This window comes from Zonotrichia albicollis, chromosome 6 (genome assembly GCF_047830755.1).
Source record: "Zonotrichia albicollis isolate bZonAlb1 chromosome 6, bZonAlb1.hap1, whole genome shotgun sequence".
NCBI classification, from domain to species: domain Eukaryota; kingdom Metazoa; phylum Chordata; class Aves; order Passeriformes; family Passerellidae; genus Zonotrichia; species Zonotrichia albicollis.
In genome coordinates this window covers 41,193,489-41,217,123 of record NC_133824.1, presented here as the reverse complement: position 1 = coordinate 41,217,123, position 23,635 = coordinate 41,193,489, and the positions used below count along the sequence as shown (strand labels likewise).

Here is a 23,635-nt window from a genome sequence, read left to right as displayed (position 1 = left end):
CTTATTAATACTTAGAACTGTAATCATTAGATATGTATCTGCTAACAATTTTCCTTCTCATTTCATTCATGAAATTTTTACCTCCTCGGGGTTAATTGGATCAGGAAATGTCAGTATCTTTAGATCTAATTTTCCCTATTGATGCAGGTTTTGGAGTAAATGACTGTTTTGAATACAAAATACGATTTAATTTAATTTCTGGGAAATACTTAGTGACCAGAAAAAGAGAAGGTTGTTGGAAACAAGCTTTGAATAAATTAAGAGCCCCCTTTAACTGGCACAGCATTCTTGACTACATAAAACCCCTAATTAACTATTTATAGAGAAGTACATATTTCCAATCTATTTTAAAATGCTGGAAATGAGAGTAAGCAAACCAACCTACCCACAAGTTTGCAGAGGGTACAGACAACGTAATATCTGCACAGTGTTTAGCTATGTGGTAATTATATATCAGGAACTTTGAAATTTTAAAGAAGGAGCCAGGAAAATTCCTTTCCCAGAAGTTTCAATCCTGATGCTAAAAGCTTCCACTATCTTCCCAGCAAGCACAAAAGGCACAGGATGCAGAACAGGTTTGTGTGAAAGGCATCTCTGCACCAACAGTGACCATCTTTAGGTGTTGTAATCACTGCCTTCATCCAAAATGGGTCCAGTCCCAGAAGAGGAGAGCACAGGCATTTCCCATTTGCTTTAATAGCAGCCACGAGGTTTGCTGATAAAGTAACTTTTATTCTTGCCCCATTGCTCTTCGTTGGCTGTTCCTGAAGCCACCTGGGAGGGAAAGTCCCATTGTGCTGTTGCACCCTGTTAAGTTCATGACTTTCATTTGTCCTGTGCTTCATGGGGGTTTGCCATAGACTTCTCTTCTGCTGTATTTTGCATTTTTAAATGATAAAGAGGTCTCAAAGACAGAGTTAGTAAGAAATTTATTTCTTCCTGCTGAATTATTTATTCCTTTTTAAGCTCTGGTGAACAACTCATATTTAATAGCCCATTACTTCTTAGAGAGCTGTCAACACAAAAGGAGCAATCCTGAAAAAGACTGTATTTAGTGCCTCTGTCAATACTCTCTGTACTACCTTTCCCTCATTTTTATGATCAAGAGCACAGGATGGAAGGACAGAAATGAGCTGATCTGCAAACTGCAGGGCACTTTAATCTACCAAGACTAACAAGCAGGTAAATTAATGCAGGAGCTAGAAGGAAGGGTTTTCATTATGGGATTATTTTCCTAAGTGAGTGTATGGATTCTGCACTAGTTGGCATCTTCAAATTAAGACATGTTGTCTTTCTAGGACAATTCTTCATCTCATCTGCTGGATTGGGAGGGAATGCTGTAGCAGTGGGTGACATTTTTTGCCTCGTGTTACATAAGTGGCTTGGCAACAGAATGGCAATTTTTGGCCTTCTACAATTCTGGCCTAATTTTGATCTTTACCTTCTCTCTGTTCCCTGAGCCCCCACAGAACTGGTTTCCCTGAAGCATCTTGCCATATCCTGAAGCAATCTCCAAAATCCTGATTTAGAAGTAGATTTGGGTTTCAGAGCAACAGTGTTGTCTTCAAATCAACCATGAAAGATCTGAGGCTCTAATCACTCATCTCTAGAAGCCCATCTTCTATTGTTGCTTATTTCTTACCAGATACTTCATCAGCACTGAATCTTTGTATGTTTTCTGGATTATTTGCATGTCTAAAGAATGCTCTTGTGAAAAGCCACGAACACAACTCCCACCTTCCCGTTACAGCCCTTTGGAAAATTGTCCCTCGCATCTATTGTTCATCTTCCCTTACAGCTCTCATGAGCTTTATGTTATTTGAAGCCAGCTTGAGCAGTCAGACCTTTATGGACAGATAAGAGGTAGTTCTCTAAGTGAGTTAATGAGGCCTCAGTTTCTTATGGATTTGTGGCTTATGTTGGATTCACTGATATTTGGTAATAGCTGGGTTCAGAGGACAGCTTTACAGTTTCCCTCCTTTCTTTAGCCATGATCTTTTAAGATACAACTTTTAAAAAACTAATATTATCAAGTTTTCTAATATCTGCTGGAGTTCTGTGACATTTTCAAATGGTACTAAAGGGATTGGGAGGGAGGATAAACCAGGGTAGATACAGATGCAGACACACACAGTGATGTCTTTTGGAAACCAAAATAAATATTTTAGGTTTATTGTAGAATCTTAATAACGCAAACTACATTTTCTCCAGACAAGGAGAAAAGTGTCTGATGTATTAAGAAAAAACCAAAATAGAACAGAAAAAAGTCTGGTTTTGTGATTTTGTGCTACATAAGAGCCTGTCTGGAGGAGGGTCAAATATATCTTATGTAGATATCTTTGAAAAACAAGCCAGAAAACACCATGGTGGTGGCATGGTGTGTTGCATGGTTGTGTGTGTGTGACTGGCATCTCAGGGAGCTTCTGTCACTGGGGGTCTTCTGCCAAAAAGCACCAGTTAAGAGAAACTTACTGACATTGATCTGTGTGGTCAGAAAGAGATGAGCTTCTGCCACAAGTTCATATGAAGACATGTAAGAGAAGAGCCAGAACTGAGAAGAGTATTTGTCCTTTGTTACTAGCTGTTCCCAGTTGAACAAGGCATCCAGATTTTTCTGCCATCAAGCTGGTGGCTTAAATAGCAGTGGAAATGAGAGAGCATCAGCACAGCAACTCTGACAATTATCCTGTGGTTAAAATAGTGTGAAATAGTAAGTGAGCAAAACATCAGTGTGTTGGTCTCTCTGCATAGTAAATAGAGCAACAGTTGAAAAAAAATTGTGTTTTGGGGTTTTGCTGCTGACATCAGTGTGAGCTGCCTGGCAGTTCTTCACGGACAGAGCTTGTGGTACTGCTGACAAATGATGATGGGCACAGCCTTTCCGTTGCCCTGTCAGGGTGTAAGAGCTGATGGATGGATGTTTTATGTTTGTAACCTGTCCTCCAGCCTGCTTCCACTGGGTGGGCCTGGGATTTCTGAACACCTTCCTGCATGATTGGCACAGCCTCGCCTGGTCCCTGCTTTCTGGGGAAAATATCCCACTCATCTACTTTTGTTCTGGGCCACTTACGAGCAGTTCTAGAGGTAGAGAGTTGAGACTGCCTTTCTGGGAACAAGGACAAAAAATAGCTCACTGTTAGCATTCCAAACCCAGCTATTTAGACCTGGATTATTTTTAAATACTTTGCTTTCAGACACATGGCTGGCTGTGTTTTCCTCCCCTCTCTCCTTTTTTTTTTTAAAGTTAGCAGTCAAGTTTTGCATCTCTCCCCGCCCAGCTGTTTGCAATCAGGAGTTTCTAAGCAAACAGAGGTTTATTTACATTGCTAAGTTAGCTATGTTACCTGCTGCCTCAGAGATGCTGTTGGCCACAGTGGCAGCCTGGGGACCTTTTGAGCCTGGATGTGTTTGCAGAGCAGTTTCCCGGCCCATTGAATGGACAGGAGGCAGGGCAGCAGCAGTGGAAAGCTGCAGCCACCCCTTTTGCCCTGGCTGCCATCACACAGCACGGCCCTCATGGGGCGCCAGGCGAGGCTCGGCCCGTGGCAGCCCCGTGCAGTGGGAGTGTCCTGGAGCTCAAACAGAAAGCCTTTCACCCAGAGCTGTGTGAGGGGGCTGCAGTGAAGTTCTGCTGCTGAGTGTGTGCTGTCTTACACCACTTCATGCTGGGGGCCATGCTGGCACACAGGGCTTTGGAGTTCTTGGCAATCACTGCACAGACCCTGTCCCATCCTCTGCGGGTGATGCAGGCCCAACAGGGGACACACATCCCCTTCAAATGGCAGCTGCAGTGCCCAGGGGAGTCCCATTTTTGGGCTAGCCTCACCTGCTACCCATCAGCCTGTTGTTGGATGTTACAGAGCCTGATGTCTCACACGTCCCATGGTGAGCTGGGTTCAGAAAGACCTGCTACTCAAAGTGGTTTTGGTAACCCATACACATTGCTGGAGTCCAGCCTGGTTTAGATCAAATAAAGCTCTTGGGCACCGAGGCCTTCTCTTGCAGGAAAGAAGGAGCAGATTCTCTCTTGCTTTCTACACAGCAGCTAGTTTATAAAGCTAATGTAGCCTGCTGGGCAAATAAATGTTTAAAAATTGCAAAACCTCAAACATTGGGCCTGTCATCTACGGGGATTGGCAGGAAAGGTGGAGGTAGAGAGCCCAGATAAAACACAGGAGGGGAGTTCCTCACTCTGGGACATATTCATAACACCCCCTCATGTGGTGTCTTGGCTGTGAAGGCTGAGCTCCAAGAGGCTCTTGAGGGTTCCCCATGAAATTGGGGCATTTGGGCAGCAGAAGCACAGGGGTTGTCCTGGGAACAGGAAGTGTAGGGCAGTTATCAGCCCTATATCCCCCCTGTGCCATGAGGGTCACCTTAGGAGCCTGTAGGTCCTGCCCCTCAAAACTGCACTGTCACTCTGGGCAACCTTTTATTCTTTGTTTTCCCAGTAACCTAAAAGAGATGGGAAAATGTGGTGAAGCTTTTCAGGAAATGTGTACTATCCTTAAGGGGTTTTCCTTACCTCAGTAACTGTCCACCAGAGAAGCAGCAGACCTTGTGGTGAGGCATGCCCACCCAAAGGCTGGGTTAACACTTCTTACTGCTATCCAGAGCCCTGCCTCTGGCTGCACGTGGGGAAGGAATAAAGCCTGTAACTCAGGTAGGAGACAGTCCTAGTATCTCTTTGTAAAGGGTAAGAAAGAACTGCTTGTTAGATGGGCATAAAAAACCCTTCAATTCCAGTCAGGATGGTCTAATGCATTAGCCAAGTGGTGGTAAAGAGCAAAGTACCACCAGTACAGGGATGCAAGGAGGCTTCTGGGGACACAAGTGCTGGTCTTTATCCTCACAGAGCAGCAATATCTTACTGATCAAACTGCAAGGCTGATCTTAATGCCGTTTTAAAAAATTGAAATCTTTCATATTTGCTGCAATATGAGATAAGAGTGGGAGTGACTGGTGTGATCTCTTGGTGTTCCCTGCAGCCAGTGCAGCTGGTCTTCCTCCACACAGCTCAGATTAATGTTGATTTCTGTGGAGATGGTGTAACTCTGCAGACACCAACAGAGTTGCATTTATGAGACTGAAAAGCCTTAAAAAAAAAAAAAAGAAAAAATAAGAGTTTCAGGGACTGTGTACTGAATGCTGGGCACTGAATGGACATAGTGAGTAGCTGTTAGCCTGATAGATTCTTGTGGGCAGGAAGATGTTACACTGCCTGGATTCACTCAGAAGCAGTGTCCTGCTTCCCTACAGTTTAGAAATACTGAGAGTCAGCAAATGAGTAATTGTAGCTACAAACTAATATAGTTTTTTTTCCCCTGCATGGCCCTTTGGCACTCTATAAAAAATCTGTCACAGTGCATGGGATTAGGTGGCTCTGAAGCAGCAGAGCCATCTAAGTGTGAAAACTTTGATTTCTGGTGTCTTGAAATTAACTGTAATCAATATTTCTTTTTCAGAAAACCCCCCCAGCTCATGCCATGAAGGAGGAGAACTTCCTTCGTCGCAGGTTCTCCCTCTGTCCGGCCTCGTCCACCCCTCAGAAGGTCGATCCTCGCAAGCTGACGCGCAATCTGTTCTTCGGGGCCGACAACGACATCTACCCGCTCAGCCCAGGTGGGTGGCTGGGTGCCACTGCAGAAAGCAGTATTCCTCAGGTGCTTGGCTGCAGGTGGACATCTCAGCATGCTGCCAGAGAAGCAAAAATGTGAAAGAAAAAGTGAGAGAAGCTGCTGCAACACAGCAGGACTGGACCCCAGACAGTGCTGCTATTTGTCATTGCCATGGCATTAAATGGGAATAGAGGGCATGAGAATTGGGGTTTGTAACTGATTGAATGCTGCATGGCCTTACATTTTAAAAACTGCTGTAATGTTTACAGGCACATCCACTTCAAGTCACTTATGTGTTTCGCCCTAAGCGTTGCACTTGCTTAAAATTTACTGTCCCCACTTGCAGATGTTTAATGGCAGGTTTCCCTGCTCAGATTTAGAGCCCAGGATAAATATCACAAGAGCAACATTTCTGTGGTTAATGTTCTGTAAATATCTACAAGCACTACAAGTACCAGGAATCTTGACAGGTCCCAATGAATGGCAGACTAGCTTTAAGCATTCTCTTTACATTTTATTTTTTTTTTTCAGCTTTGAATTTCCTAGCACCTTTCTTGAAGGTGAAAGAGCTCATTTTATTGTTTCAGAATTTGTTGCTCACAGTAAACATTGAAGTCTTCCCTTGATTGCAGTCTGCAGACAGTGCTTCTGTTCCAGTCTGTAAACAAGTGCTTCAGGGGGCAGTCACAAGTTGTAGAGCTGTCATCTGCAGCTGCCATGTCAGTTGTAAATAGTCAAATCTCACAGCACCTGTGAGGTCTCAAAACACTGATATCTGGAGAAAGAACACAGCCTCTGTCAAAAGGTTTCAGTGCTTATACAGATGTAGCACCCAACAGACTCTCTGGGTTTTGCAGATGTAGCCCAGAACTAGGTCTGGGTTTCCTGAGCATATTGTCTTTAAGTGTAAAGGTTTCAAGGGCCTCTGATTTTGCAGGTATTTTGTTTGTGAGTGTCTGCTGCAAGGCAGTGGGGAGCCTATTTTCAGCAGTGCTGACTAATCCTGGCTGTCACTGAGGCAGCTGGAAGCTTCAACAACCTTTCAGTAATCAAATTGAAAACAGTTTAAAATGGGACACCTAAAATCTCATACATTTCAAACCTGGAGGGACTTCTGAACAGCTGATTGCCTGTAAGTACAGTCTGTACAAACATGTGGCAAATAAATAGCTCACTTCTGCTATCCCTGGGAGCTGAAGGGCTGATTTTCTAGCTTGTATTTGCTTCCCTGTGTTTGAGGTGATGGAGAGCCATATCTTAGAGTTTGCCCAGTTCTTTCTTCAGTCCTTACCAGCATTTTCAATGCTAAAAAAGTCACTGACTCCCTCACAGTTATATTTCAGTGCTGTAATATTTTGGAAACCAGGGAAAGTTGAGGATTTCAGTGTGGAGGAGGTGGCTGGAAGAAATTTTCTCTTCCTCAGCTTCCCCCATCACCTTGTTGCTCCTTGATCCCTGCTGGCAGCCTTTGCTGGGCTCAGCAGAACAAGTGCCTTGAGCCACGATGGATCTCGTGTTCTGCTGCTCCCAGGAAACTCCAGCCCCAGTGCCAGCGAGGGCTGTAGCCCTCAGTATTGCAAAGGAAGAGCACAGGCTAAAGGATTTGTAAAGGAGAGAATATCCCTTTTAAACAAACAGAATTTGCTCCTTCAGTCAGGGGATTTCTTGCAGGCAGTCTGGGATTTTGTCCATCCTTACTCCTCTCATTTCTTTCCCTGTCCCCGTGGAGCTGCCTTGTCTGTTTGTTTTCCTCATATTTCCTGCAAGAAATATGAGGAAAACAAATATATGTTATTCTTCATGTTCAGCTGCCATTTCCTATGGCAGGGTCTACTTTCACTCCTTTGCTGCTGCTTCTGCCTTGTTTTTCTCTGAGCCTTGTGTGCTTCTCCTGTTCCTTCTCCTGTTCCTCCTGTTCTCACCTACCTTCTCATGTTCCTCTGAACAATGCTGCTATCACCATAGATAAGCCACAGCTCTGTGTCCATAAGCTGCATCCCATATTTCTCTGTTCTCTGTTTTTCTCTCTTGTTTTGCATGAGCTTTCAGTTCTTGAGGCTTTTCCAGTGGTCTGTGTTTTGCAGCCTGAGCCCAGCAGGTTCCCCTTACATGAGCACTGGGCTGGTTGTGTTTGAGTGAGCAAAGCCCAGTGGTTTCCTGTTTGGAATTCGGTGAGGTGTGATGTGCTGGAGCTGCAGCTCTCACTGCACCATCACCTAGGATTCACCCTCCAACAATGAAGATGTGCAAATAAATATTTCAGAGAGAAGGGAGTGACAGACTTTACACCTCAGGAGAGCTACACTCTGGGGATGCAGTTCAGGAAGAGAATCAATTTTTTTTTAAAGGAAACATATGGGAAATGCAGAGGGCACTATCTGAAATAGCACTTTGGGCTTCTTGCCTTTTGCTTGCATACAAAAGTGCTAATGATTCGTGTAACTGAGAGAAAATTGAGGAGGATTTCTTTTTGTAGGGAGCTCACAAATCAGAGGGACATGAATTCTTGTTCCTTGTTCATGTCTGTCTTTTACTTAGCCATGAGGAGAGAGAACCTTTCTCTGTTTTCTCTTTCAGAGGATAGGAAATTTATTGGTACAATATTTTTTACAGAATGTCTTTTTGATTAAGCTGCAAGATCACAGAGTCTTTAAATAAAAATTTAGATTGGCTTATCTGAATCCTAAGAGATGTACTTTCACGAATATGGGAATTTTCCTGTGAAGGATACACAGAACTACATTTCAGGTGCTCACATTGGGTCACATGGCTGATATTTACAGCAGAAATTGATCTTATTTGCAATAGCTTTGTCACACATCAGAGTTTATATTTCCTCTTGGAGTTCATCAGTCATGCTTGCTGTATCATTCTTTACAAAGGGGAAAGGCAAATGCACCTACAGGGCTGATGCCCGGTGGAAAACCAAAGAAAAGGAATGGTTACTGTTCTGAAAAAAAAACCTAAATATTTAGTTCCTCTGTGCATGACAATAATGGATAAAAAGAAAGTATCAGTAATTCTACTCTCTAGCCACAAGACTAGAGTGTTGGCAGTTTTGGTTTCTTTTCTCAATGTGATGAAAGCTGTTTCCATAAGCACTGCTGATTCTCTTCCCAAAATGCTTTTTGTTATTTGGTGCAGAATTTTTGGGCTACTTTGTGGAGGACCCTTCTTTGTGTGCCCTGGTGGCAACAAGCACTTTAAATTGTGAGGTTCATCTCTCTTTCTATTGTGTGCATTTGTGTTTTCTTGATCAGAGAGATAAGTGTTTCACCTTCTATAGCCAGTTCATGTTTAACTCCTCTTATGTTTTTCTGTGGTTTCCTATTTATTTTCTCGAGGTGGCTGTGCCTGTTGTGCTCTGGGTGAGACTCTCACTTTTGAGTTTTCTGTGCACTCAACTCTGTGGGTTTTTGAGAAACTTCTACATGATTCCTCTGAAGTTTGCTTTCCAAACAAGGGCTGGCCCTCACCTTCTGATGGCTGCAGCAGGATTCCTTGAGACAGACAGGAAAGATGAGGGATTCAGAGGGATTCTCTCCTCTGAGAAACAGCCTTTCCCTCACAATTTCCAGTAGACTTAATTCATTTAGCATAAGAAACATAGTAGGTGTTGCTTCATGAACATCCTAATGAAGCCTTGTAAATGATACAGTTGGACATGTTCCATGTTGGAATATTACATGTTCCTTTTTTCCCCATAATGCTCTGTGAGCAGGATTGTCCAGAACATCGGGAACAGGGAAAATCTCATTGTTCAGGTGCCAATCCTTTTAAATGAATTACTGAGAGAAGGCAGAAATGTCTCACATCCAGGCTTTTTGTACAGCTACAAGCTTGGAGTCAAGCTTTCTTTAAGAAATGAGACATGATAAAGAATGGATGTGAATTATGTTGTGTTAATAGACACCATTCCCTTGGAGCAGGCCACAGCTGATTCCCATTAACTTTACTTGAACTTTTAGACCATATGTTACTTTCCCATACGTGAGCACAAAAAAGGGGGGAAAAGTGCAGCAGCTACATGGCTTTATGAGGTTTTTTCCGTCTTCCTCTGCCTCTTTTAGGGAGAATGGGGGTTATAGAGATGAAAACGCTGTAAGAGAAAGGAGAAGTGTGGAGATCCAGGTCCTAATCCATGCACAGCAGTGCTTATGGCCATCCCACTTGTCATGGTAGCCCAAAGTCACTGTCAAATCTCTGGCCACACACAGCTGTTTGGTTTTTTTAAATTTTTAAAATTTTCTCCTGCCCACAAACATCAGGATTCTGAGTGCACTATTTAGGGCTCAGTGTTTCCAGGGGAGGAGTGACAGCTAAGAAAGTAGACTGAGATATGGGTCTCGTGATGTGACATCACTTTACTGCGTGTCTGGATGGGTCCTTCCTCCACTCTACTCCCCCACATGAGCAGCACACGTGCTGCCCCTCTTCTCCCAGGCCTCCTGTATCAGCATGGGCTCCTGTGGCCGACTTTCCTAACAGTGCTTGGCTTCTTAAAAGGCTGCTCTGATAATTCCAGGAGAAATTATGGTTCTGACACATCTATGACAGTTTCTGCTGACTTTGGGAGAATTGGGGTTTTCCCTTGCCGGTTTTGGGTTTGGTGGTGTTTCCAAGGCTGGCCCACACAGTGCTGGAAACATTTTCAACAGTTCGCATGTTTGCAGTGTGCTGCAAATGGACTGTGTTTCACTGTCTTGGTAGTTCTTTACTGCATCCTGTATTCTGAAGCTCTGATTGCCAGTGATTCTGAGAAGAAAATGACATTGTAATTGGTTAACAATGACTGTCTTGGCACTAAAAATCTCATCTCATCAGATTCTATTTTTTTGGCATTTTATTTAATAGAAGCTCTATGCTTTCTTTTACTCTAAGGCCCTGATTACATTTGGCCAAGAGAGCAGTATTTATCATTACATTTTATTGCTTGGACTAGGACTACACACACTCATGCCAGTGTATAATAGATGCAAGTTTAGGATATTTGAGTAGTGACTATATATTTCTACAATGATTGGAAAATGTCATAGTACTCCTTTACTCTCATAAATTTAAAATATTTCTTATTTTAACAAATAACTTGGTCAGAATACATAGATCTTCTGCAAGTGGGTTGGGGTTTTTTAATTTTGTTTTACCAATTATACCTAGATACTCTTCTGTCTTCTGTGACATTTTGTGATCATGGTTATTATTTGTCCAACAAAGCGTGCTATCAAGTGCATCAGTGTAGAGTTGCCAGATACTGACCAAGGAGGATTGAATAGCTGCTTATTAACTGAATTGCTTTTATTATTTGCACTGAACAAGGCATGGGGTATGTAAGGAAAGAACAGACTGTGGTAATGTAATTAAAGAGTGCATCATAATGCAGACACAGAAGGGAGCTGATTAAGGATGCATAAGCAACCTTATTTCTTTTTTTTTCAGCTTTTAAATGTTGGACTTTGCAACTCTCATGCTGGTTTTCCATGGCGTTTTGAGACCTTACTTTTAAGCAGTCTTGTTACCCAAGCATGAGGATCAGGGCTGTTTCAAATTCGACACGATCCCTCTCTGGGATCATGGTGTGCTTGCTCTTGCTCCTGATGCTTCCCTTGTGTGCTGATAGCAGTAGCACTTCTCAGGCCATGATGAGCCATGGTTTTGCACAGAATTTCACTGGTTTTGAATCACATTTTTTTGTTGCAGGAAAAGATGTGGAAGGAAACAGCCCATCATCACTGAAGGATGAGACACCACAGACTCCAAACTCCATTAGCAAGGTACTTTGGGATAGGGAACCATTCCCAGTCTTGCTTTCATTTCTTCTTAGGATCTTATTAATCATTCTTGTCCTTTTTTAAACATGATTGAGAAAGCCTGTCCCTCTGTTTCTGCAGGAACTGTGTGTGCATATTTTGAGGAAAAGAAAATTAGTGGTTTTGCATGGTTGGGATGACAAGGAAGCTTGCACTTTTCTCTGGCTTGATTTCACCTCCCACAGAAGAACCTGGTTTATTTGGACCTCATTTGGCAGTGTAATTAGATATGAATAATTATGGCTGGAAGGTTGATTTTGTCAGCAGAGGTGTCTCCTGCTGTTCCTGATCAGCAAGGCAATCATAAATCTTAATTGTTTTGCAAAAGAAAACTGTAATATTTAGTGTAGTGCACAGCATCTGAAACAGTGAGTGGAGAGCCTGAGAGAGAGCTTTGGGAATTGGTGTAACAAGAGAGGAAGACAAACTATTCAACATTTCCTGAACACAGCTTTTCCATCCAGCTTGTTATGGAGAGCTAAAACTGAATCTGAAATCCCTGGATCTCACTGCTCAAAACCTGCCTCTAGATCAAGAGTTACAGAGTGCCAGGGTTTGATTTCCTGTAGAGATGGAATCAACCTTGTAATGAGATCTGGCTTTGAGATTCATGTACAGCTTTTTTGGCTGCAGCTCCCTAACATGTTTCTGGAGGGTAACTAGAAATAGAAGCGAGACCAGTTAATTAATTTTTAACTAAATTTATTTTAAACTATGAAGCTATAAAATGCGAGTGGCATCAGCTGAAATGAAAATATAGCACAAAAGAAGCAGCTGCAGACAAGTGATTTCTTGTGACACATGAAAATAATCTCTTCATCTTCCAGTACATTTCTCTGTGCTTGCCTGGAGCTCACAGGTTGTTCTGTGCTGCACTGGCAGAGGTCAGCACAGGGAGATGACGAGGAGAGGAGCTTTGGGAGTATGCAACAAGGACTTGTATACATGTCCTCTGCTATTGCTGGAACCTGGCAAGCTGCAAACCAATCTTGGTTTTGCTTTTTCAGGCAGGTTCCTCAAGGAAAATCAGCCTCCCACTTATCCTGGCAGTGGAGAAACCCAAGGACCAGGTAACTGCATCCAGGGCTGTGTTTTAAAGCTAGATATTTTGCACGCCTTACATGGAGTGATGTTGAATTTCCAATGACTTAGAAATGTAAACAAGAAGGACTTTGTCTGGAGAGGACAGCTCAGAGCACTGAAATGCTGTCCAGAGGGAGTATAATTTCTGAGATTCAGGATGAACATAAGAATAGGAAGGTATTTGTGAGAGGTTTCTGGGTGAGAGCACAGCTCAGCTGTGTTTTCCCAGCCTCGAGGCCTTCCTTGCCATTCAGTCTCCCACAGGGATGTTTTTGAAAGGAGAAGCACCCACGGAAGATTTGGGTGCCCACCTAGGTTTCATGTCTAGGTGAAATTCACTTCACTCTTCTTAACCTTGCTGTGTTGTACACTACCTTGCTCTCCTCCAGCCATGTTCCTTGCCTTCTGTCATGCTTTGCCATGACAGTAGGGAGTCCTTATTGTGAAATGTCTTGTTACTTAAAAATTCAGGCAAACTGGTGGCCAGTTTGTTTAATATGTAATTTTTCACATCCACTCAGCTCTAATGCCATAAAATAAAGCCTTACTGTCAGCTTTCACAACTGTAAGTAGGGATCTGTCATACTATTTCAGTTTAAAAATAAATAGTGATTCCACCTACTTGAACCAAAGGGAGAAGTATGCCCTAATTGGGTCATATTTAGATTCCTGATAGCAGGGGGGAGGAATAATTGCTAGAGACTGGACTGTAGAGTGTGCTAGTTTAATTAATGGATTAAAAAGTAAATGTGATGGCTTACAGATCCATGCCATGGATATTTGCCCTTCTTTTGGTACAGTAGATATGAAAAACCGTGTTGGAAATCTGTTCTTTCAGCAGCACTACTTTGAGGTACCACAGCACATTAACTGCTTTCACTCAGTAATTAGAAGGAGAGGAAAGCCAATCAAGTGATTCTGTCCCTGGCATGGGGCTTGGGGAACCTCAGCTCTTCCTTGGATTCCCTGCATTGCCAAGGCACATTAATTGCATTTCTGTTTCACATCTTCATCAGTGAGGTGGAAACAGTTCTGCATTTTCTTCACCCAGGCCGTATCCACATTGCATGATGGAGAAGGCTGCAGGTTGCCCAAGTTAGCAGAGAGAATGTGGCATAAAAACCCTATAAATGTCTGGGAACTTGTGAGCTGTGAAGACTTATCTGCAACCACACTGCCCTGTGCTCATGGTGGGCTGCTCTCTCTGAGGTGTGGACACATCCCAGTTCTCCTGTCTGAACATACAGTCAAATATTTGATACTGGAACATTTGCTTTCAATGTGTTTGTGTGGTTCTTGGCACTTTATATATATATTTGTAATTTCAGCTGTGGCTTCTTGACCCACATTTTATTGGAATATATTTAAGGCACAGCTTAGCTACATATTACATTGGTAACTTTCTGCAGCACGTTTTCTCCTATTTAATTTTTAAAGTGGAGTCTCTTTCATCTCCGTTTTCAAAGGGAAAAAAAACAGTAGCATACTTATTTCAGGTCGTTTCTCCTATTAGTTTCTTTCTGGTTTAGAGTCCTTTATCCTTGTTTTCTGGGATGAGAGCTCATAGTATCACCAGACTGTCTCTAAGCCTCAAGCTTGTCTCTGCAAGCAGGTAGTGCAGTTAGCACACATCTGATAGTGACAGTAGGTGCCTTTGTTTTGCTTTGTGCCTCATTTGATGCTGTTACATTCCTCTGAAGCACCTTTTATTGCAGTATACACTGCTACATGTTCTCTTTCCTTCCTGTGTTTACCTATTAATTCTACTGGCTAAAGGGCAGCTGGAGTCTCTTGATATGCATGCAGGGCCACAAAGAATTGAGGTATATTTTAAGGGATAGTCAGAAAAATCCTGAAGCTGGAGTTCAGTTGTACTTCACTGTTTCCAGTCCCTTGCTAATGCTGCAATGAAGTCTATGAAATTGTAGGAGTGGGGCTGTTGCATGCACAGTTATGTGATGTATTGGAAGGCAAAGCATTGTGAATGAATTTTGCAACATGCTCAAATTGTTCAGGTCTTTATTGTGTGATTTGTAATCTGGATTATGAATATAACTGACTGCTAGGAATTTATTTTAGCTGCACAGTGGTTTGAAACTGCACATACTCATCACTTGAGATTTAAGCTCCAGTTCCCATACTCTCTCAAGCTCACCCTGCTTGATCTGTGAATCATGCTTCTGACTTCTGAGGCAATTCCAGTCATGGCTACACTCAGGACTAACATAGAAGATCATTCACAAATGTGACAGTTTACAAGGGTACCTTTTCCTCTGTTCTCCCTTAGCCAGGAACCAAGGAATTGTTTGGCAGACAGACCCAGATATTGCAGGAATCACCTTGGAGAGACTCAGGAGTGAAACATCCCCTGTGTGTGTTAAGCTCAGCTTAATGGGAGATTCTGGCCCTTCCAGGTGGTGGCCATGCTCAACTGAACCCTTGCTGTCTTTTCTTTACCACACTTGATGCCCTCCATGTTGTGGATGGAATTATTTTGGAGCCTGTTGTTTCTATGAACACTTTCACTAAGTTCCTGTGCCCTGGCTCAGCACATTTGGATTCCTCAATTCCAAAGGCAGCACTTTAGGGCAGGCACAGTTGTCCACAGAGGGCTTTGCAGCTGATTTCAACTGAGCAGAGATGTAGCCTGGAGCATCCTGGGAAAATCAAGTTGAAGAGGGGTGGGATTTTGCATGTGAAATGGAAAACATGGAGCAGCCCTAACTTCTGTAGGTACACACAAGCCCTGAAGACACCCAGGTGCCTCACAGAGGTGAATGTGGACAGTAGTAACTCAAAGCTGATAACTTTGGGCAAGGCACAGCAGTGTAATCATGTTGGCATAGATCATTGGTGATTGTAATTCCTTATTCTAGTATTTCTGACAAGAAAGGTGAGGGGAAATGGAGGTGCTGAAATTGAAATTAATTATTAAAAAAATTAGTAAATCTGGAGGTCCAAGTGTTTTTCATTGCTCACTTTGTTTGTTTAATCTCAGCCTAGGGACAAAAGCTGTGCCTGTAGCTGAAGGGGAAATAAAAACTGCTTCAGCTTTCTGCTGGCACTAAGTCTATGATAGTCATGTGAAACAACTTCTTTCTCAGTGTCCAACTTCCCATCTCACCTCAAATGTTCTCTTTAAATATTCTGACCTTGCAGAAGAAATTTCCCATGCAAGGCACACTTAAATGATCAAATGGAAATCCTGTGAGGTCTGTGAGTTTTTCTTTATTTACCATAGTTTGATGCAATGGAGCCAAGGATTCCACTAAACACTGGTATAACTTGATATTTGAAGTTGCTTGGATGACTGAATTTCACCAGTTATTTTCCCCAGATGCTGCTGTCATGTTGACTGTTTATTTGTACCGTTTGCTTTTCAGTTTGTGCTGTTTCAGAGTTGTATACACAGTCACTGTATCTTTGTAACATTGTTGAAATAAGAGGGATCATTACCTTGGATTTTTTTCCCAACTGGAAAGTTTCAGTTGAAGATTATTCAGCTTGCTGTAAAGCAGCATATCAGTTGAAGGGCAATCTTTCCTACAAAGGTTCTTTGTCAGTAAGAATTGTTTCACTGACTCAACTGTGCTTTGGATGAGCTGTTAATTCACAACAAAAGTAAAAAAGTTTTCAAAAAGAGATGCTTATAATATAATGAAACCAAAATTGCTTACATTTGGCTGAGATATCTGTGAATATTCACACAAGTAATAAGGAGTTTCTTAGTTGCAATGTCAAACTCAGCTATTCCATAGTTTTTATACTACTTTAACAACTTTTCTTTCATTTCTTTTATTTCTGTGTGATCGTGATTTGTAGCAATTATATGTGGAAAAGATACTGGAGAAATTACATCTGACCAAGGACATGTCACTGACTTTGTGAAGCATAACTTATGACCCCAGCTCCTTTTGTTCTGCCTTCAAATTCCCATCTGATCTTGTCTTTCTCTTGCTTGGATACAAAGAAGACGAAAGGGCAGCTTGTAAGCTGTCACTGCTGTTACCATGCAGAGCACAGCTTGAGAATGACTTTATTTAAAATCTTTCTGATTTGGAATAATTCTGGCTGTTGTGCAGCAAGGATTACTTGAGCTAAGGAACAGGATATTCCTCTTGCTGTTGTCCTAGGCAGGGCTGGCATGCTGATGGGCTGGCATCCCCCACACCAGAGTTGATCACAGGCTGCTTTTCTGTGAAATTATTTGATTCCCCTTGGAAATGGAGTCACCAAAAAGACTCTGGATCAGAATAGCACTATTGTGAGGACTCTGCATGCTCTCTTTAAAAGCCTGGCAGAAGTGTTAGGGTATTGTGATGACTGCTAACAATCAGCAGTGAATCTCCAGAGCTCCAAGACTGAGATGAAAGGGAACAGAAACTTAACTGGGATAAAAAGTATATTTTTGAGTACAGTACAGCCCATTGTCAGCAGCAAGGTCATCACTCAGTCCTGAAAAGGACAGGTTTGATTAGAGAACTGAAAAGGGACAACAATTTCTTCTCCCTATGAGTGCTGCAGCATGCTCTGGTGAAAGTTTTTGGCAGAATAACTGACTTCCTTCTTTATGAGAACCAGTATCTGGAAAGCCTACTTACTACTTTCGTATTAGAATACTCCAGTGTGCTTTTTCTTTCTTTAAAAAGGACACAAATTCCTTACTCTCCCATTGTACAAAGTCTCATTTGAGGCCAATATTGTTCACATATTGTTGCAAAGAGCGGGGGCCAGATTCTGGTACCCTGCACAAGCATTACCCCAGTGTCCTTGGAAGACTTGCTGTGATGACAAATGGCTTCTCTTAGTTTTCTGCCAGGCTGAGAAAGACAGGGCAGTAGAAAGACATCATTAAATGTGCTTGGTATGTCTTAGCAATGTGAGACCCTGCTGTGTCTTGGGAATCTTTAGAGCTGATGGCCCAAATTTACTGAATCTTATGCATGCCACAAGGTACAGTCAAAACCATTAGGACAGAATAATGCAAAAATATTAAATCATATTATTTAATCCTGGGGGAACTGTCATTACTGTGAGCAGCATGGAAACCTATGGTATGCTGTCCTGAGGAGTTAGATCCCACCCGTCCTGTGAGAAAGCAGGAACTTTAGACCCAGAAACAAGATGCTTTTCACTCTGTAGATCACCAGTTTCCTTGCCAGCAAGCTGGAAGGATCAGCGGTGGTGCATCCTCATACACACAACAAGAAGCAAAGTTGGGAGGGAGAAGCAATCATTCTGCCTTGATAAAAACTAACTGGGGAACTGTCAAAAGTCCCAGACCAGGCACATCTGAAAGCTTGTCCAGGCTGCTAGTTAAAACCATGGCTTAGTTGTAGTAACATTTTCTCTCTCTTCATAAAGCATTTTGCAACCATCTCGGGGAGCTGTGATATTGGTCACACAACTGGTAGGTACTTTACAGCTTTTGGGACATAGAGGCACAGAAACTTATTTTCCCATGCCTAGAAATTCTTATATGGGCAGTGAGTACCTATGTTGCTGCTTCTTTCTCATCCTGACTCAAGCCTGTCTTGGTGACCACCATCCCTGTGTCCCTGTTTCCCCTTACAGGCCAGGTTCACAGATTCTGCATGTTCAAGTGTAGCCCGCACCTGGGGAGGGAGTGCCTGAAGGAAGCAGCACAGTGGTTCAGGAGCCACCAGAGCATCCTCTAAAGCTCTTCATCCAGCTGCTTTGACTAAGTGAAGCGCCAGTATGGAATGGTTTCAGACAAGTTCCACTGTATTTATTGAGCTCCTGAAGGCTGTGAGGGTGTCAGGGGAGATTATCCCTTCATCAGCTGTTGTGTGCTGTGGTTTGATGGTGTGCACAGCAGTATTGGCTGGAATTGGGCCCCAGTGTCCTTGGTCACGGAGTCAGCTCTCCCAAAGAGTCAGAATCAGTGTCTGCCTGTGTGACCGTCCCAGGTTTAAAGCCCTGTGCTTGTTCAACTCTATTTTTAGCGTGACCCAGAGAGACTCCAAGGAGGAGGCAGGGTGGGGCTGGTGGAGCAGTGGAAGTGCCTCTGTCTGTGTCAGTGCCAGTTCCCCACGAGCTGCAGCTCTAGGCTCAGGTTCGCTGTGGTTGGAAGCCTTTCTGAATTCAGCTGCCAGCAAACTCCCCAAGCCAAGTGAGCTTAGGGGCCAAAATTTCATTCTTTATATAAGTGCTAAGGTGTAATTTTCTGTATAACCAGAAACTGTAACTTGTTTTAATTAGTTGAGAAAAAAGCATTCTCTGTATCCTGATGCTTTGCAGGCACCTGAGCAGTATTTCCTAGAATCTTGGGAACATCTGTGCTTTTGCTGCCTCTCACACTGGCTAATGAGGGCTAGTACACAATGTTTCTCTCTGTGTCTGATCCCTCAGGCCGGAGGGAGTGAAATTACTGATAAACAATTGGCTCATAGTTGTGTCTCAAGGACACGACATTCTTCCTGTTAATTGGGAGAAAGGGGGAGAATTCTTTTGACCGATTTCAGAGGACACACGTCTCGAATCATGAAAGCATAATCTCCTAATAATTCTGAAGGATTCTTGCTCAGAGATATTTAGGCACTTGGAAAGGTTTCTTTATAGAGAAAGGCTTATAGCTGATCTCCCAAATGTCTACTACTGCCCTTTGAAATGTGACAAAGACCCTGTGGGCACAACTCTGCTCATTTGTCTCATCTGTGCAGTGGTCCCCACCATAAATCTTGTGGTTTTACAGTAAAGTCCAAAGCACAAAATACAAATCAGAGACTGCATTGCAGGCAGAGGAGGCAGGCTTAGCTTTCTGTGGAAACAAAACCAGCAAACACTGAATAGTTTTCAGGAGTCCTGGAGATGGCCTTTTCTTTGAGTGGATACAAGTTGACTTGTGAGCTAAATAGTCAGATCAGGGCTTTCCTTGGCCTTTCTGTGTCATCATAGCGTTTTCATTTCTCTATGTTTAAAGTATCATGTGTAGTTTTGGTTTTAGTGAAAGAGTACTACAAGGGGATGTGAGAACAAGTTATGGGTTCTACAGTGACTGTGGCTCTATTGCAAATTGCAACTTCTGCCCTGATTTCTAATTCTGCATAATCTACAAGGAGTTTTGCTCAGTTTAGCAGGCACTGTTATCTCCCATTTTTGCTCCTGCCCCTGTCTCCAAGGTATAGTTGGTGGCTTGTTTGCTGTGATCTGGTCATGCATTTCTGTGTTTTTCTCTGAGTCGTGTGAAAAGGACTGATCTGGCTGTCATTAAACACTTTCCTGGTCACACTAATGTACAGTATAGTTCGTGGCTGTAGTAGCTCGAGAGGTTTCTGTGTCACTGGGAGGGAAAGAGGAAGTTTGTCTCTTCAAACTGAAGGTGCTGTAAAATTATTACATCCATTTGTGACATCAAGGAGAGAAATTCTGAGAGCCCAGTGGGTTTGTTTCACATCATAGCAGTGAATTTATAAATGGGAAATATATTTGATACATTTTTTCCTTAGTACACCTCATTTTTGTGTCACATTCATTGAATCAAGGTGGCTGAGGGCTGAGCTTTTCTTACAAAACTGTCATGTGTGAGTGGGAGAGACAGTGCCTGACCCCAAAAGATCACTGTCTGAATGCATCAGACACATGAAAGGTTGGAAGGAAGAGAGGTACAGAGAGAGAAAGTAACTTCCCCAAGGTCACATAAAAAGCAGCAGAGTCCAGACTGTACCATAATTCTTTCACCACTAACCCTGCCCAGGTTCTGTACATTTGCTGGCAGAACCTTTCCACGTGGGGGTCCTTGTTGTGAGCTGGGCTCTGGAGAGCTGCACTTTTTAAGCACCCTTTATTTTGGTAACAGTAATGCTGTCATTATGCCTAATGGAAGTAAAACAGTTCTGCAGCCCATCAGCACAGCCATGAGATCAGTCTGTAGTTTCTGAAAGTGAATTTAAACAGCACTGACACTATCAAACACCATTCGAAGTGACTGTGTGTATTTTGTGCTTCACTTTGCAAGGCCAAGATGAAGGTGATTTCCTGTGTTATCTGTAACATGATTAAGTCATTTCTTGCCCACCCATGTTTTTGGACATTTCAGTCAGTGCAACAGTCATTGCCAGTAGCAAGTCTAGTTCTGAAAAATCTTTAACAAATTCCCCATAAGTTCTGTTCTAGCAATTGAAATGCTTTCAGATCTGAACGGAGTTGGACAGTTTTCAAAATTAGAAATAATTGTTTAGCTTTCTGTTTTGTTTTATTGTTTTGTTGGGTTTTTTCTTTATTTTTTAACCAAGATTAACGTCTGCATGGGAGAAATACAAAGAAAATTTGGTGGGGAATTTTCCAACCAGCCATGGGTATAAAAAGGAAGTTTGGACTGCACTGTAGATATGCATTTTGTGCACCTGCTTAGTGTTGCACTGCTGAAGTCTGCAATCAGCCCTTTCATGGATTCCTGAAAGCTGTAAACAACACTTTATCAGAGAAAAGCTTGAACATCTTCATGTTAACACATTCCTATTTTCTTCACTCCCCATTTTTTTAGATCGAGTATAAGCTTTGCAATGGGTCTGACAAAGAGTGTGTGTCTCCAACAGCCAAATTCATGAAGAAGGAAACACTGAAGGTATGTTCAAACCAACCAGGTCATGATCAGCTGACTTTCTTTTAAAAACAAATGGTACCTTCCAAACAAACCATTGGAAACAAGTCAGAATAATTTCCCAAGACCCAGAGAAGCCTCTGAATCTTCTAGGAGTCATTAGAGGCCAAGGACATTTACAGGCTTTTATATACAGGATTAGATTATATACTGCAAGCAGAACAGATCAGTGTAATTATTTCACTGTGTTTGTATGTTCTGGAGCCATTAGGCACCTCAAGAGGATTGTAATCCTTCACTGCTCTTGTTAGGACAGACTTGCCTGAGCAATCTGAGCAAATTGTAGCTTGAACGCCTGCTTGTCTACCAAACCAAAAGTATAAATAAATGAAATTAGATACAGGTTCTTAAATTTGAGGGGTGAGGAAGGCTGGATATCAATCCTCTTTCCTTTTCCTCAAATAAAAGACAAACTAGGTTGTGTTTAATGAAACTTCAGGAGCAAAGAAAATGCTTGTTTTCTCATTATGTTTTTATTCCTCCTTGTGCTCATTTCTGGGGAACCTGTGCTGGGTCAAGTTCTTGCTGTGCTATACATAACTGTCCTTAACGCATTATGTTCTTTCCTCCCCAAAAGAGACCATGATTACAGCTACTATATTTTCCCTGTTCTCAACCAGGTACAAAAAAAGAATTACAGGCAGGAGAAGAAAAGAGCTACCAAACAACTCTTCAGTGCTCTGAAGGATCCCAGTGTGGTGATCACAGCAGACTGGCTGAAGGTATTTGATACAGACCATTTCTTCTGAGGATGTGGGAAGAAATAAGTGAGATGTGAAGTAGTTGATGTATCTGAGATGTATGCACTAGCACTTTTATAAGTGAAAGAAGACCAAATAGTTTTCAAGCTTTAACTCAAGCTTTACTTAAATAACTGCTATAAAAATAGAATTGTGGATATTTACTTTCCACCTTAACTCAGTTGGTCTGTTCCATGTCCTTAAGCAGCCAAAAGGGCTCAAAAAGGGCATGGTACAAAGGGAAGTGATGTTTCTCTCTTTGTTCCTCTCTGAAAGACTCTGTTGGCCTCTTCCCATAAATTTGGTTTTGTACTGAACAGGGAATAGACTGAATAACAGCCTGAAAATGGGCAGATACAGCTTGTTCTATTGACAATTGGATTTTCTGTTGTCACAGCACAGAATGAAACATATTGTACCTGATGACAACTGCAATTTCTCCTTGTGCACAGACTCGGGTAGTGACAGCTTCTCATTGAAATCCTGAAACTTCTGTGTGGCAAAGTAAATCTGGATTGACATTGAGAGATGAGCACTGGTTTTCTCCTTCTTTGGGACCATTTAATCTTCTCAAATAATAGTGAGGGTTGAATCTTTTATATTGGCAAAACCTAATTTTCAAATATTGCCTAACACATAGCTCTTAAGAAAAACAAAGTAACTTAAGGATCTCATGAAACAATACAGTTGCACTTGGTTAGTGGTAAAAACCTCCAACATTGTTCTGCAATTATTATTAGAGGTCAGAAAAGTGACTTGCTTATGGTTTACTTGAGAAGTTGGATTGGCAGCGTGGTCTTCCTGTAGTGTTTACTGTTAATGAAAAATAAAAAACCCAAAATACCTGTTGCATGTTTGCTGTGACTGGAAATTTTTGGTGAGCTGCAATAATGTGGTGGGCCACAAAAACAGAACACAGAAAAGACTTGAGATTTGGCTTATGCATACTGAAGGCAGGAAGACCTTAGGCAAAATCTAACCTTACTGAGAAACTTCTCCATTCTTAAAGCTGTTATCTTTAATGTACTCTTATCAGGTTTAATGTTTTCTATACAAGAGAGAGCTGCATTGAGCTCGACAGAGAAGTAAAGCAGCTGGAGACCGTACTTTTAAAAGTGGGTGTCCTGGTTTAGGACAAATTAGGGGGAAATCTCCAAAAGGGAGCCCCCCCCCACAACAGAACAAACCTCCAACCACCCCTCCCCCAACACCAGGTTCGGGAAGGAATTCCTCGGAGGAGCAAAGTGGAAAACAAAACCTATTTATTTACAAGTAACAAAAAGAACACTCCCCAACACAAGAAAAGAAAAGGGACCAGACTGTGTTGTGAGGGTGCCGAGCTTCTGTCGCAGGCTTCGGGTGTCCTGGAGCTCTCAGGCCAGATCCGGAGCCGGTCCAGTATCTTCAGGGGAGGGTAAGAAAGAGAGAACAAAAGAAAAGGGAAAAAAGGAAAAAAAAAACCAGCGCAAAAAAAAAAAAAAAAAAAAAAAAAAGCAGAAAGCAAGCAAGCAAGCAAGCAAGCGGCTAGCCAAGCCAAGCAGCAAAAGCCCAAAGCAAAAAGTGCCTGGGCACACCCCCCCCCCCCTTCCCCATCCGGCCACAGCAAGACGGCCGGGGCGGGGGGGGGGGGAAGGCACAGCTGCCAGACACAACACACGATATTGGGATAAAGACTGAAGGCTGTCACCCCACGACACTCCACCCCTTATCCCATATCGTGAACATACGATAAAAAACTTTCATTTCACTTACTCACACCTTTGA

The 23,635-nt window shown here is 42.5% G+C and overlaps 1 protein-coding gene across 7 annotated transcripts in view; it reads left to right on the top strand.

Moving 5' to 3' along the window:
* Positions 1–23,635, top strand: part of OSBPL5 (oxysterol binding protein like 5) — a 178,980-nt gene that overhangs the window by 106,471 nt on the left and 48,874 nt on the right. For 6 of the 7 annotated variants that reach the window (XM_005486582.4, XM_005486584.4, XM_005486586.4 and 3 more), the window contains exons 2-6: positions 5,466–5,622; positions 11,316–11,389; positions 12,433–12,495; positions 21,015–21,095; positions 21,752–21,853. In XM_005486582.4, the coding sequence (XP_005486639.1) occupies positions 5,466–5,622; positions 11,316–11,389; positions 12,433–12,495; positions 21,015–21,095; positions 21,752–21,853 (477 nt within the window). Of the gene's footprint in view, positions 1–5,465; positions 5,623–11,315; positions 11,390–12,432; positions 12,496–21,014; positions 21,096–21,751; positions 21,854–23,635 lie in introns of those variants that run through there. The other variant, XM_026793145.2, reaches the window with a different exon arrangement.